The sequence below is a fragment of the Vipera ursinii genome (assembly GCF_947247035.1).
Source record: "Vipera ursinii genome assembly, chromosome: 1".
In the NCBI taxonomy this organism is placed as follows: Eukaryota; Metazoa; Chordata; class Lepidosauria; order Squamata; family Viperidae; genus Vipera; species Vipera ursinii.
The window spans coordinates 117,262,583-117,284,399 of NC_139512.1; the positions used below are offsets into that span (position 1 = coordinate 117,262,583).

The 21,817-nt window shown below is 44.7% G+C and overlaps 1 protein-coding gene across 1 annotated transcript in view; it reads left to right on the top strand.

Moving 5' to 3' along the window:
* LOC310641137 (olfactory receptor 5J3-like) overlaps nt 1–21,312 on the top strand; it is a gene marked incomplete at both ends in the record, with an annotated part of 43,734 nt that extends 22,422 nt beyond the window's left edge. The window contains one exon of the mRNA XM_083363946.1: nt 20,370–21,312. Within this exon, the coding sequence (XP_083220072.1) occupies nt 20,370–21,312 (943 nt within the window). The remainder of the gene's footprint in view (nt 1–20,369) is intronic.
* Between the last annotated feature and the right edge of the window lie 505 nt (nt 21,313–21,817).

The window sequence follows — 21,817 nt, forward strand, 5'->3', positions numbered from 1 at the left end:
GACTTTTGCCTGTAGCAGTGCAGGGTGTGGAATGCTGGCAGAGTAAAAAATCTGCCAATCTGTGATGCCAGTCACCTGTGACAATGTGCTTGAGTGATTCCTTCGTCTCACCATGCGTTCAGCTTGACCATTAGAAGACGGATGAAAAGGTGCAGACGTTGCATGTCTGATGAGATTAGCTCTAAGGAAGGCCTGAAATTTAGCAGCAGTGAATTGGGCCCCATTGTCTGAAACTAACACATCTGGCTGTGTGGCAAAGAGTTTTCTCAGCACCTGGATGGTCTTAGCAGTAGTCATATTAGGGGAATTACTTCTAGCCATTTGGAGTGGCTATCCACTACTATAAGGAAGAGCTCTCCCTGAAAGGGCCCAGTGTAGTCTATGTGAATCCTAGATCAGGGAGTGTGCATTTCCTCCTACCTGTGAACTGGAGCCTGTGGCATTTCAGGCCTAGACTGCTGGCATGTATAACAACCATGGACCTGTGCCTCAATGTCCTTATCAAGGCCAGGCCACCAAAGGTAGCTTCTAGCTAAAGCTTTCATTCTGACAATGCCTGGATGGCTTTCATGTAATGACTGTAAGACCCTGTCACTTAGGGAAGTGGGAATTATGACTCTATTTCCCCATAAAATGCACCCCTTGTGGGCAGATAACTCATGCCTTCTGACAAAATAGTTTTGAAATTCAGAACTTGGGCTTTTATCCAACCAGCCCGTATATACCCATAAAATACTCTACTAAGTATTATCTGTGGCAGTTTCAGCAGCAATGTCCCCGCATGTAGGGGCCATTCAGGTAAGTCCTGTATGGACAGTATTCTAGCAACTGGAGCCGGATCTGGTTCCATTAGTGGCAGTGGTAGTCTGCTGAGCCCATCAGCATGGCCCATTTCTTTGCCCGGTTTGTGAATCAATTTAAAAGTGTATGCAGATAGAAAAATAGACCATCTCAGCATTCTTGGAGAAAGTACGTGGGGGGTTTGTTTGTCTGTTGTGAAAAGTCTCAACAGAGGTTTGTGGTCTGTAAAGACTGTGAAGTCCCTGCCATATAAATAGTCATGGAACTTTTTAATTCCAGCAACGATGGCTAGGGCCTCTTTGTCAATCTGAGCATAGTTGCGCTCAGCAGAGGACAACGTCCTAGAGTAAAATGCTATAGGAACCTGTGTTCCATTTTTTTCTATGTGGCTTAAAACTGCCCCCACCCCATAGGGAGATGCATCACATGGAAGACATACAGGTTTAGACTCTTTGTAGTGAGTTACAGTGGATTTTTCTGACAATAGTGCTTTTAAGTCCTGGAAACTTTTTTCATGTAAGTTAGTCCATTTGGAGCTTTCGTATCTAGAAGCCTGTGGAGGGGCTCTGCTAGTGCGGCCTTATGAGGTAGAAAAGTGTGGTAGAAGTTTAGGAGGCCCAAGAATGCTTGTAGCTCTCCTTCAGATTTGGGCCTAGGGGCCATTTTAATGTTCTTCACTTTAGAATCATCAGGGTGAATGCCATTAGCATCAATTTGGAAACCCAGGAATTCTGTTGAAGGAACCCCAATACTACACTTGCTTTTTTTTAATTTGAGGCCTGCTTTACAAAGTCTCTGCAAAACAGCCCTGAGCCTACTGGCTTACACTTCTGAGGATTCCCCTGCAATGAGAACATCATCAAAATAAGGGCAGATGCCCTGCATACCCTTAAGGGTATGCTCCATAATTCCCTGGAAAATGCCTGGTGCAACACTGACTCCAAACTGTAAGTGTTTAACTTTGAAAGCCCCCCTGTGAGTCACGATCATCTGAGCTGCCACTGTGGCCTCATCAACTGGCAATCGCTGATAGTCCTGTGCTAAATCAAGTTTAGCAAAAATAGTACCCCCTTGCAAGGAGGCTAAAATGTGGTTGACCATTGGGACCGGGTAAGTGGGTTGCTTGAGGGCTTTATTTAGAGTGCATTTATAGTCAGCGCAAATGCTAATTTCCCCATTGGCTTTAAGTGGAGTGATGATAGGAGTTTCCCACTCCCCACCATCAACAGGCTGCAACACGCCCTGTTCTACAAGCGTATCAATTTCGGAATCAATTTTATGTTTTAAGGTAAAGGGGACCATATGAGGCTTAACCCTGATTGGAACTACGTTGGGATCTAGCTTAAATGAGATAGGCAGGCCTGTGTATGTTCCTAGGGTTGAATCAAAAACATCTGCATAGTCCTCACATACTGACACGAGGTCTGCAGTTTGTGTCCGGTTTATACCAGTAATCTGAATACCTAAGGCATCAAACCAATCGAGTCCAATGAGACTCATTCTCTGGCCCCCTACTACTATTACATCCAGGTGCCCCCAAAACCCCTTAAATTTTACCGTCAAACTGCCTTCTCCCTTAACTTTAATGTGAGCATTTTGAAAATCAGTTAGGATTATATGTGAGGGTCTTAGTTTGGCCCAATTGTTACTGCGCCTACACACAAAGTTAAAAGTGTTGAGAAATGATTGAGATGGCAGAACCTGTGTCCAACTCTATCTTACATGGAACTCCTTGTAGCTCTACCATGAGCTTAAGTTTGGGTTTGAGGGGGCATTGAGCCCCGGTGCGGCACACACTTCTATGGCTTCTGAAAAACCCCACACTAACTGAACCCCTGGCCCCAGTACCTCTCCTATTCGGTTCTTCCAACTGGTGTTTGGGTGGCCGGGCTCTCTGTCGGGCTCTGCAAACCATTGCAATGTGGCCTGTCCTTCTGCAAGCTCTGCACGTGGCTGATCAGAATCTGCAATTGGCGCGAAAATGGTTGCCGCTGGACCCCTTACATCTCAGTAAGAGAACTGCCTTCTAACTGTCCTCTCGCTACTGGCTGTTGTGGTGTTGCGTGTTGGGTTGCTTTTGGAGTCTGTTGATTTCAGGTTCTTCTTCCTTGGAAGATTCTTTGGTGCATTTTGCATCCTCAGGGTGGACTGTTTCTACAAACTTTGTCATTTTGATGGGCTGTACTGTTTTAACTGAGTCCCCGGCGGCTTCGTCGGCCATCACTTCATCTTGTGCTTCAGAAAACGTTAAGTTTGGTCTAGCAAAGAGTCTCTGCTGAAGCGTTCGGTCCCGTAGGCCACAGATGAGCCGGTCTTGTAGTCGCTCTTCTAAATGCAAAGGCGTGCGGCTTGTCTCAGGCCCGCTATGAATTCTGAAGCCGATTCACCCAGTTGCTGCACTCTTTGGTCGAACTTGAACCGCCTAGCCATTTCAGACATCTTGGGCTGGAAATGTCTAGTTAGCTTCTTTTTGAGGTCTACGTAGGAGTCAGCGTGAAAAGGTTCTCAGCCAAATCAAAAGTTGCTGGGCCGCATACGCAGAGTAGCATTGTGGCCTTCAGTCCTTCTTCTGCGATCTGATTAGCCCTGAGGTAGTTCTCTACCTGGGATAGATATGATGGCCATTCCTCCAGGTGCTTCATGTTGAATTCCCAATGTTTCCCAACCTTCGGCATTCTTTCTTTGCAGGTTTCTGCGTTTCTTTCCAAATCCTGCTTTCCAGGCTCGGGGAATGAGTCCACTGAGCACGAGGTCGCTAGCGTAGCTTGCTAGCTGACCTTGAGAGAGTGGGGGGAGAAAATGCCTTTTCCCTCTGGTGTTCACTACCTTCCCCTCATAGACTTCAACCCTTTTTTAGTGAAGCAGGATCCCACCTTTGTCGCCAGTGTTAAATAGTGGGTTCTTTGGCGCAGGAATGAAGACGAGGTAGCTGAGTACAGGGAAACTCATATTTTATTTCGTGCAGAATCTGTAATGAGCAAATGGCTGCAACTAGCCGCAATATATAGTCTAGCCCCTAGGTGGCAGCCAATAGGTTTGAAACAACCATTGCCGCCTAGGGATAGCCAATTGTAGTGCTGGAGACTTGTAGTCTGGGTTGCTGGAGAGCCGTTAGCTGCTCCAGCACCCCACGTGGTATTACTATGAGCCCAGTACATAACAGAAGGAGTATTAGATATGTTTATTAATTGATTCATTCATTCATTATTTACTTATTTATTTTAATCCCACCTTTATTATGAGTTGGACTGAGAAAGTGTGCCTAGCTCAAGGTCACCAGTCTGGGACTAAGGCTAGACTCGTGGCGAACCTATGGCACAGGTGCCACAGGTGGCATGCAGAGCCCTCTCTGCGGGCATGCACACTGTCACCCCAGTCCTAGGCCTTCAGCTGGGTTTTATAAAACCTTTTTGCTTTAGGCCTCCGCCGCCGTGTACAAAAAAAGCGTTCAAACATCAATCAATTTCAACTTCTTGCGGGAAAAAGTTTTTGCAAAGTTGGAATTGATTGATTGAACGTTTTAGTCCCACCCAGTCTGCCATTACCACTGCAGCCATGCCCACCCAATTGGCCACACCCACCCAAAGGGCCACACCCACCCGGCACCCGATGATACATAAGTGGGTTTTGGGTTGTAGTTTGGGCACTCAGTCTCTAAAAGGTTCGCCATCACTGGGCTAGACTATAATTCACAGTCTCCTGGCTTTTAGGTCAACACCCTAACTGTTTTTCAATATGGCTCTCAATATCTCAATAAAATATGTTCCCTGATTTGAGTTACTTATAGAAATAATAAAAATGGGAAATTAAAAATCTACATATTACAATTTTTGCAACTTTGAAAATCTACCCTTGCAGTTTCTTGCTTAGCCAGGAAAGACAAGTTTAACACAGATTCCCACTAGTGGTAAATGCTAAAGTGAATAGGGTTTGGGCAAGTCTTCTACAGATTAATGACTTTTCAGATGCATGTTTAAATTAATGAACTGTTTTTTGAAAAAACATTCTGTAATTTCACTAGCAATTCTGAATTTTTGTAAAGATTTCTGAGTTGAAATAATTATGAGAGTGAGACTGGGCTATCCTTTAAAAAAAATCCCTACTCTGGAAAACTTGCAATATACGTACAGAAATAACAGCAACACGAGAGAACAATAATTGAATGGGGGAGGAAAAGTGAAAAGTGATTTGCATAGAGAAATACAATTATGCTATTTAGGCTTAGTTTCTGAGAGGGATGAAGACTAGGGACTTAAATCAAAGACTTCACAAGTGAAAGCTTTTTTTTTTCAAGAGAGATTTACTTTTAAAGAATAGCTATTACCAGCTCATAAATCCTATCTCAGCTTCTCTTAAATCACCAGAAACATTGCATTACTAGATGGATCTTGGGTGACATCTAGCGGTTATTCAAAGACAGTATTTGGACTTTTTAATCAAAAGAAAATGGAAATCTTTGAACCATGTTTAGATGTTAAAGCTTGATGCATTAGGGAAGGAAATTGGGTTCATAACACTACATAGCTTTTGGGTTGGATACCTTTCTTAATCAAAGATTTATAATATCCATACTTTCTCTTACAATTGCCATACTGAGCACTGAAAACATATCAAAATGTTATCTACTTCTACATATTTTCACAAATCAGCATTAACAAAACTCATAAAATTTTCAGCTATATTCAGAGGTGAGGCGAGCTTCCATTTGTCTTTAATTTTTCATAAACATTCCAGTTACCAAACCAGTCCCAGATTAATAGCAACAGAGCCACCTTCAATATTTATGAATTATTGGCCATTGCTTTTATTTGTTGTATGTTTTTCCACTAAGAACTCAGAGCAAAATACTGTATATAACACTCCATCCTCCAGTTTTTCTCAACAACCATCCTGTAAAATTGATCTGAGAAATACTGAATACATTTTCATGATTGTAGGTGGACTTGAATTCGGGTCTCCCCAGTTCTATCCCGAACATTTGCTCACATCTGTGACAAGTTGGAAAAGTTGTCAGTTGGATTATTCTTTCTTTCTTTTTTGAAAGGCTAATTTTGGGCTAACTGTGTATATTTTGAGAATGAATCTCCATCTGCAAAAGCCTGGAAATTGAGACTAAGTTGGTGGTGCATGCTTATATTCTGCAGGGCCACTTCCAAGACCTTAGACAACCCAATGTACTGTCTTTGCATACTTTCCTTTCCAACCTCTTAAAAAGATTTTGTAACAGACACTTCACCTTTTCTGATGCGGTGTTGAAGATTTGAATTCAGCCACAACCCTTGTAAAATATGCTCCTGAACATAAACAGAATGCTGAAAGAATACTGAATAATCATATGGAAGAATGTCCCATTAAAAATGCTCATAATTTGGTAATCTGGGATGTAAATATCAACTTTGCCCAGTTATTAATGGATGCTAGCAGATGTTCTACCAACATCTTGAAGATGTAGGCAGGGAGGAAGTTCACTTTTTCTCTTAAGTACAGGGCAAAGTAACCACTGCAACAAAGGCTAGGTAAGAAACAGACCCGGGGCCAAGGCATGAAGACGTTTCCCTTCACTGATCTTTTGCCATTTGACCCCATAATCCAACAGGTCCCCAAGTGCTATGGGGTTTTGCCTATTTGCCCTTTAGAGGGAATCATCAAGCTGAAGCGCTTCCCTGAGAAGTGAAGACTTTTCAGTAGTTGGAATCCCTTATTCTCCTCACCAGAAAGGGTTCTAAGAAGGGTTCTATTAGGGTTGGCCTTGGCTTAAACATCCATACGGTTTGCAGGTCCTTGACCAGTTCTGCATGCAGACCAAACCTTGATGATGTTACCTAGTTTAGGTAATGAAACATCTGTAAGAAAACAACCAAGCTCAGAGAGCACTAAGAACCCCTTAGACCAGGGGTGTCAAACTCTCAACATCACGTGATGTGTTGCGACGTATCATGACTTTTTTTTCCCATTGCTGGCAATGGGGTGGGCGCAGTTTCACCATGACTCATCTGGCCCAGGGGCCAGCCATTTTACACCCCTGCCTTAGAACAAACCTTCCCATTAGTCCAAGCACTACCTACCCCAGTTTCTCAACCTCAGCAACTTTAAGATGGGTGGATAGGCCCAGAGTAGCCCAGCCAACCTGCTGGGAGCTGCTTGAATTTTGGGAATTCAAGTCCAAGCATCTTAAGGTTACTGAAGTTGAGAAACACTATACTACTCTACTGAAAATGACATACTGTGTACCCAGAATTATTTATTATTTATATCTTATATACACATGCATATATTAGGTGACCCCTTCATGGATTACTGCCTTGTCATGGTGAAGGGGCTTGCGTAATTCAATGAAGCTATGAGCTATGCCGTGCAGAGCCACCCAAGACGGAAAGGTCATAGCAGAGAGTTCTGACAAAACGTGATCCACTGGAGAAGGAAATGGCAAACCACTCCAGTATCTTTGCCATGAAAACCCTATTGACAGTACCAAAAGGCAAAACAATATGACGCTGGAAGATGAGCCCCTCAGGTCGGAAGGTGTCCAATATGCTACTGGGGAAGAGCAGAGGGCTAGTACTAGTAGCACAAGAAAGAATGAAGCGACTGGGCCAAAGCCGAAAGGACGCTCAGCTGTGGATGCGTCTGGTGGTGAAAGGAAAGTCCGATGCTGTAAAGATTTTTTCTTCATAGGAACCTGGAATGTAAGATCCATGAATCAAGGAAAGCTGGATGTGGTCAAACAAGAGATGACAAGACTGAACATTGACATCTTAGGTATCAGCGAACTAAAATGGACAGAAATGGGTGAATTTAATTCAGATGACCATCAGGTATACTACTGCGGGCAAGAATCCCTCAGAAGAAATGGAGTAGCCTTCATAGTCAATAAAAGAGTAGGAAAAGCAATACTGGGATACAATCCTCAAAATGATAGAATGATCTCAGTTCAAATCCAAGGCAAACCATTCAATATCACAGTAGTCCAAGTCTATGCCCTAACCACCAGTGCTGAAGACGATGAAATTGACTGGTTCTATGAAGCCCTACAGCACCTGATAGAACTAACACCAAAAAATGATGTCCTTATCATCATGGGGGATTGGAATGCTAAAGTAGGAAGCCAAAAGATAACCGGAATAACAGGCAAGTTTGGCCTTGGAGTACAAAATGAAGCAGGGCACAGGCTGATAGAATTTTGTCAAGAGAATACGATGGTCATAGCAAACACTCTTTTCCAACAACCCAAGAGAGGGCTCTACACATGGACATCACCAGACAGTCAACACAGAAATCAGATTGACTATATGCTCTGCAGCCAAAGATGGAGAAGCTCTATACAGTCATTAAAACAAGACCAGGAGCTGACTGGCTCAGACCATGAGCTTCTCATTGCAAAGTTTAGGCTTAAACTGAAGAAAGTAGGGAAAAGCACTAGGCCACTCAGGTATGAATTAAATCATATCCCTGTTGAATATACAGTAGAGGTGACAAATAGATTTAAGGAATTAGATCTGATAGACAGAGTGCCTGAAGAACTATGGACAGAGGTTCGCAACATTGTACAACAGGTAGCAACCAAAACCATCCCAAAGAAAAAGAAATGCAAGAAAGCAAAATGGCTGTCTGAGGAAGCTTTGAAAATAGCTGAGGAAAGAAGGGAAGTGAAAGGCGAGGGAGAAAAAGAAAGATACACCCAACTGAATGCAAAATTCCAGAGAATAGCTAGAAGAGATAAGAATGCCTTCTTAAATGAACAGTGCAAAGAAATAGAAGAAAACAATAGAATAGGGAGGACCAGAGATCTTTTCAAGAAAATTGGAGAGATGAAGGGAACGTTTCATGCAAAAATGGGCATGATAAAGGACCAAAATGGCAGGGACCTAACAGAGGCAGAAGAGATTAAGAAGAGGTGGCAAAATTACACAGAACAACTATACAAGAACGAGCTTAACATCCCAGATAACCATGATGAGGTTGTCACTGACCTCGAGCCAGACATCCTAGAAAGTGAAGTGAAATGGGCCTTAGGAAATCTGAGCAACAACAAAGCTAGTGGAGGTGACAGTATTCCAGCTGAGCTATTCAAAATCTTAAAAGATGATGCAGTAAAAGTGTTACACTCAATTTGCCAGCAAATTTGGAAAACTCAACAGTAGCCACAAGATTTGAAAAGATCAGTTTACATTCCAATTCCAAAGAAAGGCAGTGCCAAAGAATGTTCAAACTATCGCACCATTGCACTCATTTCACATGCTAGTAAAGTTATACTTAAAATCCTACAAGCTAGACTTCAGCAGTATGTGTTCTGAACCAGCCCTCTTCCGGCCTTGTAGTAAGGCAAACCCCTATTCAAACAGAAGAGACTGGAGAGCGTCCAAGGCTGAAAAGCGTCTGCCAAGATTTATTAGTCAATTAACAGAACAAGAAACAAAAACACTGGAACTTGAATCCTCAAGCGGAAGGGTTGCTTTCAGCAACCAGCCCCTCCCCAAACACTCCTTTTATTTAGAGTTCAGGGCGTGGTCTCCCTGTGCCTCCTCCCGAGGAGTCCCACAGCCTTTCTTTGTTTGTTCCTGCTCGACTGCCTCCTGCGTCGGGCATCCTTGAACAGGGCCAGCTGTGGGTCATCATCCTCCGCACTATCGGGCTCACGCAGCTGAGAAGAGGTCCCCGGCTGAGGGCTCTGCAAAGCCTCCAAGCCATCATCAGCCGGTTCGTCTTCCACACCCTCCTCCTCCCCCTCATCTGAGTCATCCGATACATCTGAACCGGCTGCCGGACCCACCGGCTGGCCCTGAGTCATAACACTATCCCGCACCGCAGGGCCCTTCCCCCGGGGCTGCCGATCCGGATGCGGTCGGGATGGAAATTGTTCGTGAAACGCTGTCACCAACGCAGGGGCATGAACGGCGGTCGCGTCTTCCCATGTGAAGTCCTCCGGCCCGTACCCTTTCCACTCGATCAGGTACTGGAAGCGACCTTTCAGCCAGCGGGAATCCCGGATGCTGGCGACCTCGTACTCGGGGGTGCTGCCTCCATCACGAGGTCCTGATGGGGGAGGTTCCGCTTGGCGAAGTGGACAAGCCGGTTGTTCGGGGACCAACAAGGACCGATGGAAGACGGGATGCACGCGCAGGGAACGTGGCAGAGTTAAACGATAGGCGACCGGATTGATGACGGCCTCGACTGGGAACGGTCCAAGGTAACGGTGGTCCAGCTTCCTCACCGGCCGAGTGGATGGTAGGTTCCTGGTGGACAGCCAGACCCTATCCCCCACCGATAGTGGAGGCGTATCCCTTCTCGACCGATCGGCGAACCTCTTGTAGTCGGCCTTGGCCTTCTCCAGCTGCCGTCGCACCAACCGATGGATCGCCTGTAACTCCGCCATGAATTCGTTCGCTGCCGGCTCCGGTGAGTCCACAGGAGAAAGGGGGAAAAACCGGGGGTGATAACCCACGTTGGCCAAGAACGGTGTCATCTGCGTGGAGGTGTGCTGCGAGTTGTTAAAGGCAAACTCGGCTATGGCCAAATAGTCCACCCAATTGTCCTGCTGCAGGTTAACGTAGCAGCGCAGATACTGCTCTAAGATGCCGATGACCTTCTCGGTACCCCCGTCGGTCTGAGGATGATGCGCGGACGAGAGGCAAACCTTAATGTCCAACGCCCGCATCAACTCCTGCCAGAAGCAGGCTGTAAACTGGGCCCCCCTATCGGAGACGACTCTATCAGGAAGGCTGTGCAGCCGGAACACCTGTTGGATGAACATGCGACTAGTGGCACGAGCTGACGGTAAGCCGCGACAGGGGATGAAGTGCGCCATCTTGGTCAACATGTCCACCACCACAAACACTGTCGTGAAGCCGGAGGATGGAGGTAGATCCGTCAGAAAGTCCATGGACACAGCCCCCCAGGGTCTCTTGGGTGTTGGCAAAGGCTGCAGTAAACCAGGCGGGGCCCCTGTCGCTGACTTGGCCTGCCTGCATGGAACGCAGGAGGTGACATAAGACTGGACATCGTGTCGGACTCGGGGCCACCAGAAGGTACGGGAGACCAGGTTCAGAGTCTTGAACAGACCAAAATGCCCCGCAGCCGGGTTATCATGACACTGGCTGAGGACGAGTCCCCTGAGTGGCCCTCCTGGAACATAGAGCCGGTCACGATAATACAGGAGTCCATCCGTGACCGACCAAGGCGAATCTGGCCCCACCTCTTCCTTCCGCTGAGCCACCCACGCCTCCTGCTGCTGCGCCTCCCGGATCCGAGCCCGTATATCCACCGGCTCCCGCACCGCAGCAAAAGACTCGACGGGGATCACTGTCCTGGGCGGAAGCTTGTCTTCCACTCGGGTGTACTCGGGCTTCCTGGACAGAGCATCCGCTCTCTGGTTGTGCCCGCTTGGTATGTACCGCACCCGGAAGTCAAACCTCGCAAAGAAGAGGGACCACCGGATCTGGCGTTGGTTCAAATTCCGAGCGGTCTGCAGGCTTTCCAGATTCTTGTGGTCCGTCCGGACCTCGATTTGATGCCGCGCCCCCTCCAGATGATGCCTCCAAGCCTCGAACGCCGCCTTGATGGCCAGCAGCTCCTTCTCCCAGATGGTATAGTTGCGCTCCGAGGGATTCAATTTCCGAGAGTGAAACGCGCAAGGGAAAAGGGTACCGTTGGGCGTCACTGCCTGGAGTAACACGGCCCCAATGGCAATGTCGGAGGCGTCCGCCTCCACGACAAACGGCCGTTGCGGGTCAGGATGCTTCAAGATGGGCTCCTTCATGAAGGCGTCCTTCAAAGCTTGGAACGCCTGTTGTTCGGGGGCGTTCCACTGGAACCGAGTCTTCTTCTGCAGGAGCCGGGTGAGGGGGGCTGTCAAGGCAGCAAAGCCAGGGATGAATGTTCGATAGTAGTTGGCAAATCCAAGAAGTCGCTGAACATCCTTCACGCGACGCGGGGGTTGCCAACTCTGCAACAACTCAACTTTACTCGGTTCCATGGCGATGCCCTCAGGAGAAATGCGGTGACCCAAGAAATCGATGGTCACCTGGTAGAACTGGCACTTCTCCAACTTGGCAAACAGCCGATGTTTCCGGAGGCGCTGCAGGACCTGACGGAGATGCTGATGATGCGCTTCACGCGACGGGGAGTAAATCAGGATGTCGTCCAGGTAAATCACGACAAACTGGTCCAACAGATCTCGAAAGATGTCGTTCATAAAATGCTGAAACCCAGCGGGGGCATTGGTCAGGCCAAACGGCATCACCGTGTACTCGAAATGTCCATAGCGAGTACCAAACGCCGTCTTCCACTCATCACCCGGCCGAACCCTGACGAGGTTGTAAGCTCCACGCAGGTCCAGTTTCGTGAAGATCTTAGCCTCCCGGAGTCGGTCCAAGAGCTCGGGGATGAGGGGCAGCGGGTAGCGGTTACGCACCGTGATGGCGTTGAGTTTCCGGTAGTCACAGTAGAGCCATAACTCGCCCGACTTCTTTTTGACGAAGAGCACGGGCGCAGACACTGGCGAGGACGAGGGCCGGATGAAACCACGAGCCAAATTCTTTGTCAGGAAGTCCCGCAATGCAGCCAACTCGGGCTCCGACATGGAGTACAAACGCCCCACTGGGAGAGGCGCATCAGGGACTAGATCAATGGAACAGTCATAGGGCCTGTGCGGGGGTAATTGGTCCGCCTCTGACTCGCTGAACACATCAGCAAAGTCGGACAGTTCGGGAGGCAAGGAAACCCCTGAGGAACCCTCCACCTGGCCGGCACAGATATGGCGGGTGTGGTCCACGCACTGCAAACTTGGGAAGGTGACCAAGTTCTGAGACCAATAGATCTGTGGATCATGCGCCCGGAGCCACGCCAGTCCCAAGACCACGGGGAAGTGCAGATCCGAAGTGATGTAGAACTGAATGGCCTCCACATGGGAACTGATGGCCATACACACTGGTTGCGTGGCGGCCGTAATAGGCCCGGACAGGAGCACTCGACCATCAATAGTCTCCACTAGCATGGGCGGATCCACCGGACACTGGGGAACAGCCCATTTGGCCACGAAGGCCGAGTCCATAAAGTTAGTGGTAGCCCCAGAGTCAATTAAGGCATGGACCGGAATCCCCTCTGGCTTGCCAGGAAGGATCAGTCGTGCCTCCAAAATCAAATGCCGTGGAGGTTCACAGGCACCGTCGGAATGGCGTCGCTCGACGTGGTCGTTGTGAGTCGCCCGATCTATCACACCGTCTAGATCGGGCTCGGGTCGTTTCCCGACAGCAAAGTAGAGGACTTTCTCGGGGCAGGCTTGGTCACTGACGCCCGCTGACGCTTCTTTGGGCAAGAAGCAGCCAAATGTCCAGGGTCCCCACAGTAAAAACACAACCCCCCCGATCGTCATCTGTCCATTTCCGTCACCGAGAGACGGGACCTGGCGGCACCCAGCTCCATTGGCTCCTCCCTCTGGACTGGGGGCTCACGCACAACAGGGGCGGCAGGGGTCTGTGGGGTGGCACGGCGACTCTTTCGCTGCTGCAGCCGGGCATCGATCCGCAGACAAAGATGGATCAGCCCATTCAGGTCTGAGGGAATGTCCACGCGGGCCAGCTCATCCAACATCTCCTCTGACAAGCCATCCTGGAAGGCATCCACGAGCGCAGCCTCATTCCAGGCGGAATCCTGGCTAAGCAGCCGGAAATCGCTGATATAGGCCTGTAGGGGGCGCTGACCCTGCCTCAAAGCTTTCAGACGTCGGGTGGCAGTCTGCGCCTTAATCGGGTCCTCGTACATGAGGCGCATATGGTCACAAAACCCCCCAAAGTTATCCAACAAAGGGCTAGGCTGTGCCAGCAGAGGCGTGCCCCAACGAGCTGCATCCCCCGACAGAAGGCTCAACACGAATCCCACCTTATCTCGGTCAGTGGGGAAATCAGCTGCTCTCACGCTGATAAAAAGCTGGCATTGTCCCAGGAAGGCAGGAAACAGTTCTGGATTGCCAGCAAATTTATCCGGCATAGCTATCTGACATTTCCTCCTGGGTGGGGGTGCAGCATGTACCTGAGCTTGCAGTTGAGCCACCTGAGCTGCCAGCAAAGTGAGTTGCTGGGTGAGCTGAGCATTCTCGGCAAGAAGCTGCTCCATCGTAGTAGTAAGGGGTGGGAGGCTGAAAGCAAACTGTTCTGAACCAGCCCTCTTCCGGCCTTGTAGTAAGGCAAACCCCTATTCAAACAGAAGAGACTGGAGAGCGTCCAAGGCTGAAAAGCGTCTGCCAAGATTTATTAGTCAATTAACAGAACAAGAAACAAAAACACTGGAACTTGAATCCTCAAGCGGAAGGGTTGCTTTCAGCAACCAGCCCCTCCCCAAACACTCCTTTTATTTAGAGTTCAGGGCGTGGTCTCCCTGTGCCTCCTCCCGAGGAGTCCCACAGCCTTTCTTTGTTTGTTCCTGCTCGACTGCCTCCTGCGTCGGGCGTCCTTGAACAGGGCCAGCTGTGGGTCATCATCCTCCGCACTATCGGGCTCACGCAGCTGAGAAGAGGTCCCCGGCTGAGGGCTCTGCAAAGCCTCCAAGCCATCATCAGCCGGTTCGTCTTCCACACCCTCCTCCTCCCCCTCATCTGAGTCATCCGATACATCTGAACCGGCTGCCGGACCCACCGGCTGGCCCTGAGTCATAACAGTATGTAGATCAAGAACTACCAGAAGTACAGGCAGGATTTCGAAGAGGCAGAGGAACTAGAGATCAAATTGCCAACATACGCTGGATCATGGAGAAAGCTAGGCAGTTCCAGAAAAACATCTACTTCTGCTTCAGTGACTATGCTAAAGCCTTTGATTGTGTGGATCACAACAAATTGTGGCAAGTTCTTAAAGAGATGGGAGTACCAGACCATCTTATTTGTCTCTTGAGAAACCTATTTGCGGGTCAAGAAGCAACAGTGAGAACTGGACACAGAACCACTGATTGGTTCAAAATTGGGAAAGAAGTCTGGCAAGGCTATATACTGTCACCCTGCCTGTTTAACCTATATGCAGAGCACATCATGAGAAAGGCAGGGCTAGATGAATCAAAAGTTGGAATTAAGATTGCCGGGAGAAATATCAACAACCTAAGATATGCAGATGCTACCACTCTAATGGCAGAAAGTGAAGAGGAACTAAAGAGCTTCTTGTTGCGAGTGAAGAAGGAGAGTGCAAAACTTGGATTGAAACTAAACATTAAGAAAACCAAGATCATGGCACCTGGCCCTCTCAATTCCTGGCAAATATATGGGGAAGAAATGGAGGTAGTGACAGATTTTATTTTCCTGGGCTCCAAGATCACCGCAAATGGGGACTGCAGCCAAGAAATTAAAAGACGCTTGCTCTTGGGTAGGAAAGCCATGGCAAATCTAGACAGCACACTAAAAAACAGAGACATCACCCTGCCAACAAAAGTGCGTATAGTCAAGGCTATGGTCTTCCCAGTTGCAATGTATGGCCAATGTATGGCTATGAAAGTTGGACCATAAGAAAGGCTGAGCGCCAAAGAATTGAAGCCTTTAAACTATGGTGCTGGAGAAGACTCCTGCGAGTCCCTTGGACTGCAAGGCGATCAAACCGGTCAGTTCTAGAGGAGATCAACCCTGACTGCTCTTTAGAAGGCCAGATCCTGAAGTTGAAACTCAAATACTTTGGCCACCTTATGAGAAGGAAGGACTCACTGGAGAAGAGCCTAATGCTGGGAAAGGTTGAGGGCAATAGAAGAAGGGGACGACAGAGAATGAGTTGGCTGGATGGAGTCATTGAAGCCGTAGGCATGAGCCTAAATGGACTCCAGAAGATAGTAGAGGACAGGAAGCCCTGGAGGAACGTTGTCCATGGGGTCACGATGGGTCGGACACAACTTTGCAACTAACAACAACAACATAGTTTTAACATTTTTTTCTGATTAACTATTGCTTACAATGCAGTCCATGTTCAGTGACTAAGCCCAGTGGCACTTATTTCCGGGCAAATGTGTACTTTTCCTCAGAAAAGACTGTAAAAAACAAGAAACATTGCTTTTTAACCTGGTTAAAGCTGGCCAACTTTTTGAGACACTTAAAGCTTGAAGTGAGTTTAAGGATATGTGTCACCAAAAGAACAGGGGTCATAAACACATCTATGGGTGTACCTTCAAGAATCTATAATACTGAAGCCAAAACAACTTATCTATGTGATGTCAATACAAAAACATTTTTTAAGGATGCTAGTGGAAAACGTTTGGAGACGCTTTGGGATCCAGTGTAATGCTATGGCCTCACCTTGTTCACTTTACCACTGGCTGAATAAATGTTTGCTGTTTTTTTTGGTTAGTAAAACTCCCTTGACATTCAAGCATTCATTACATAATGGTCTGGGAATAAACTATGTCTTGTGTTCCTCATTGTCATACATGACCAGAGAGATGTATATATTTGGCCCTTCAGGGAATTTACCTTGTGTTCAATAGCCCATGAGCAGAAAATCCAAGCTCTGGTTAAATATTATGCCAGCAAATCTTATTTATTCTTGTTTCTATTTACTCTAAGTAAAGACTATAAGTCTGCATGCCAAAAAAGAAGACAAATGACACAGAGCCTTTGTGGTTAGTTTTAATCTTTCCTTCTGTTTTTTCTCTCTCTCCTTTTTCTCAGTGGTAAGCTTGGGGAAGGGAGGGCTGTTCCTTCCTTGTATATTTAGTGGAAATTAAGCACTTTTACCAATATAGACGCACCTTTATTTTGATCAAAATCTGCTTTCACTCCAAAACTTCATACTGACTCCTTTTTCAGTCTTTTAAAAGTGATCAAATACAAATAGAGGCTGTTCTTTTGAATGGTTATGCCTAATGTTACTCTAAGTTCTATTTTGTTTGGAAGAAAGAGCCAAAAGAGGAAATATCATTGCTCTGTACATTTTCTTAACTAAATAAATAACTTCTGAATTCAAGCAAGTATAAAGGAGCTATGTGAGCAGTATGTGTGTGCGTTTGTGCATGTGTGTGTACATGCACGTGTGCAAATGTGTGTCTGTTTGCGCATGTATGCGTGCAAACATGTGTGCAAATGTGTGTTTCTTCAAAGATCTTTTTTTTAAAAAAAAATCATTTTCCAATAATTACAGTAATGGACAAATTTATCACTATAACAGATACGATGGTTCACAAAGTCAACAATTAATAGTTTCCCCAGAGCTGTGATTTCTGTCCTATAAATTGCAGATCTAAGCTTTCTGAATCAGCACGCAAGTTGTAGTAGAGTTATAGAACAACATTGGGAATAGATTCCAGAAACAAGACTACATCATCATATTAGAGTCTCCTGACTAACAGTTTTGAGGCTGTTGTGTCATCTGCTAATTCATTGAAAATGCTACAGTCTAACCAACATCTGAAACCAGAGCCTGTTTTTCCACAGGAGAAATCCCTCATTTTTAAGCAAACACGTTCTTTCTCAAAAAGCAAGGTAAGTCTCATCGTTTCATTGCAAAAGCATGTTATGTGAGGTGGTGTAGCAGGGTAGCAAAGAGGCTGAGTTAGAAAGAACGAAATTCAAGTATCACCAGTGCCAGGAACTCATTAAATGACCTTAAGCAATCTCTCTTTCTCACTCTCTATTTCAAGCCCCTCCCCTGTGGATCACACTAATTTGCCTTTATAACCATTCAGATGGATTATAGCTAGTCAGTACTGGGAAAGTGCTTTGAATTTTGGAAACTATGAACAAGATGTTGGCTTGTGGAAACTCAATGCTACAAAAAATGTCACATTTATATACATTTCGGTTTGGAGAAGATGGATAGATTACTTTCAGAATAAATATGGGACTAAAAAGTTTCATTTAGCTTACGAATAGATTTTATATTGTTATTTTTATTAGTAGTTTATTATAGTGAAATTTTTGATTAGTTTAATAATAAGGATGTTATTTGTTTATGTTATTGGTATGTATATTCTAACTTGGTTTGTATTTTTAGTTTAAAGGGAGTTAAAGCGCATTAAGAACTTGGTTACTTACATAGTTGGTTAATGTTAGTTAGATTATGTTTATTTTATTTGTAACCCTGTATTCAACTCTGGGAAGCGAGGGAGGGGGAGGGGGGAGGGGTGGGTGGGCTGGGTTTATATTGTAACTTTTATAAATTTTTTAATAAAAATAAAAAATGTCACATTTATGTACACAGGTTTCGTGAGATAGTAGAAATATCTTTCACAATTAAATGATGTAGTGGATAGAAGTCATATTATCTATTTATTTATTACATCACAAACTATCATACTTTTTGTTTACTATGGTTTATGTTCAGCATTTCTGTTGAAAGACATGTTCAGTGGTATATGTTCTCATTTTCAGACTGAAAAATTAAGGTACTTTGACCACGTCTATCAGTAGCTATCATGTTATTTTGTATCTTGAGTCAGTTTGACAGAGTAAGGCAGACACATAGACTACTTTTGAAATAACTTTATTAATTCTTACATTTATGCAAAATAGAAAATAATACACACTGCAGAAAGTAAAGAAATATAAAGAAAAAAGTTTAATACAAATAAAAAGAAAGACAAGAAAAATAATATAAAAGGAAGAATAAAGAAAAGATAAGAATATAACAAAAAAGAAAAAATATAAAGAAGTAGTTTCCTCCTTTGTCTCAAAAACAAATAAATAATTTTAACAACCTATCACTTTCTTTTCAAATATAACAATCTTTTCATTCTGAATCACATCTCTTATCAACAGACAAATTCTTAATGCCATGTCATTCAGTCCTAGTCAGCAAAAAGTCCATTAAGGGTTACCAGAAAAATATCATATATTTTAATTTTGATCAAATTATATTCTTTCCCTTTATTTTTAATCTTGAATCCCTCCAAAAAATATTCTCAAACATGATTTTTATTATTATTATTTTTCTTTCTCCCTTCTCACCATCTTACAAAATTTTAACAGGTCTCTTGTAAATTCAATATAGGAAAAATATCCAAGTCACTCTCCTGCTTGGTTGATTGTATGTCCCTTTAATTATTAAAACATCAGGCAGTTTCATTTGTAAATCCACTATTTCATCTTTTTCCAGATCATTCTTGGGGCTTATCATTATTAAATCCACGTTCAAATCTATTTCAATCTTATCCACTATAACTTGTTCCTCGTCCATACCATCATTCACAGCGATGTTAAGGTATTTTGCTCCATTCTTGTTAACAAGTCAAATAGGTGTTTTTCTCCTTTAATTGTAATGTTTATTTCCTTTTAGCTTCCACTGGTGAAAAACCTTCAAAGTCCCATCCTATCATGTTGCAGGGGATTGTTGGGAGATTATTTTGGAATTCAAAACATAAGTCATTTTCCTGTGGGAAAGATTCATTCAATTAATTTGAAAATCCTGTTTCAAGTCAATCTAGAGTCTAGACTCTTAGTCCATTTATAACTACAAAAACATCATAATAACCTTTTGATGTTTATTCCCCAAAATCGCTAAGTCCTTAAAATAGCACTTTAAATTTCTTTCATGAAGGGTTGAAGAAAATTTATCCAGCGAATGCCATCAAACTTGCTATTCCAAAAATTATTAATATTTAAAAAACAGTAAAATTGAAAATTGATTATGAGGCTCAGGCACAATTCATATACTGTAAGATATATTGTGGACATAGATGAAATCCTTCAGATCCCAGCCACTTCACTGACCGGGTGACAGCAGAAACCTCAGTTCTTACAGTCTATTCACAATGAACACCTGGCTGGAGTACATGTGAGCAATTCCACAATCTCTCCTTTCTCCAGAGAGATATTAACAGTCAGGATCTATCCTCTAACCTAGGGCTGGCAATCTCAGATGCAATTCTTTCTCCATTCTTTCAGGGATGTCTAGGTCATCATCATACCCTCACCAGAAATCCACAAACACACAGTCCTCATGAGCTGTGTGTCCTGAAGAGCAGGAAATGATTTCTGACTTATTTTTATTTTCCTCCAGCACAGGAAAGTATGTTGTACTAAATGACATCAGGCAGTGGCCAGTCAGCTCAGTGCTGCCCACATTAGAAGCGTGGCAATTTGGTGTTCCTATTGTCTGTCCCACATGAGTTCAGTGGGAATTGATTCCAAACTTCTGGAGGCGCCACTTTACATATTCTTGCTCCATATTAACAGATGAGATTTCAATCAGAATTTCTTCCTGGACTTGCTTAACTACCATGGGTTCATCTAGATACCTCTTACTGACAAATTGCTTTACTGTTGGGTAGCAAATTTTTCCCATCATGATTCTGTAATCTTAAACAACACCATATTTATATAAGCTGCAAGTAGTACCTATTTCTTTGGAAAATATGTCTCTATTCTTACATCTCAGGTAAATTTATTTATTTATTCATTACATTTCTACACCACCCATCTCACCTAAGGGACGCTGGGGGAGTTTACAACAGGGAAACCATGGAATTAGAATACATAGGCAAATTGGACTGAGAACAGCATCAAGGCAGAGGCAACAGATGTAATCAATGTAAACAGAACTTCATTTTTAAGCATGTCTCACTTGTAATATATTGTGAAAACTGAAGGAATTTCATTTAAAATCAATTAACAGATTGCAGACTCTGGAAAGAGATGAAGATGGAAACTGCACTCTGGTGGCAGAATTCATTCTCTTGGGGTTCTCAGAATCTCCAGAGCAGGACCCTCCATTGTTCGCTGTCTTTCTCACAATCTACATCACCACCCTGTTGGGGAATCTGGGAATGATTGTATTAATCAGGATCAGTGCTCAGCTTCATACCCCCATGTACTTTTTCCTATGCAGTTTGTCTGTGGCTGACATCTGTTATTCCTCAGTTATCACCCCTTGGATGCTAACGAGTTTTCTAACAGGTTACAAATCAATTTCCTTTGATGCATGCTTTGCTCAGCTCTACTTTTTTTCGGCCTTGGTGTGCACGGAATGTTTCCTGCTGGCCACAATGGCCTATGACCGTTATATAGCCATCTGTAATCCCTTGCTCTATTCTACAATTATGTCACAAAACATCTGTGTCACATTGGTTGCTGGTTCGGGTTTCCTCGGCTTGACAAATGCCATGCTGACAGTATGCTTTTTAAGCAACTTACATTTCTGTGACTCTAACATCATCAGACATTTCTTCTGTGACACTCCTCCCCTCATAGCACTTGCCTCAGATCACCATGTCACTGAAATGATCATATCACTTCTGGCTGGGTATACCACCCTTGCATCCTTGGTCATCATTCTCCTATCTTATACCTTAATTCTGTCCGCCATCCTGAAGATCCGTTCTGCTCAAGGCAGGCGTAAGGCCTTTTCTACTTGCACATCTCACCTGACAGCAGTCTCAGTCTTCTATGGGACTCTGATATTTACTTACCTTCGCCCAAATACCAGCTACTCACTGGGCCAAGATCAAGTGGCCTCTGTCTTCTACACAGTGGTGGTGCCTATGCTGAACCCTATGATCTACTCTCTCAGGAACAAGGAGGTGAAAGAGGCTTTCAAGAAATCAGTTGGAATGAAATGAGTTTGGGGATGAATGTATAACTACTTCAATGATAATAGCAAATAACAAAAATTGAACTAATTACAAATACAAAAATGAAATGACCAGAGAATTTAGAATATTATATTATTTTCCTTATGTTGTTATCTGGTGAGCATGGTCTCCAATTCTCACATGTATCTCATTTGTTTAAAAGATAACCATTAAACTGGGCATTGCAAAACCATTGAATTACCTTAAGTGTTGTGAAAGTTTCCTGTTAACTATATGTCAGGACCCACCTCAATCCACATCTTAGGAAATAAGAACTCTTGGATGCAAGTTTAGTCCAAAAGGAAAATGTTTACTAGGAAGGAATCGATTGTGGGAATACAAGACGGAATCTGACAAAGGTTACATTTCAATCCTATATAAACCATTCCCATTTCAGCCCCTCCCCTCATCCATTTGGTCAGGCTGTCGTCAGTTGCTAGGTGTCAGGTCCTTCCATGGGAAAGGGAACTCTCCTTGGTTTTATGGTTATTGC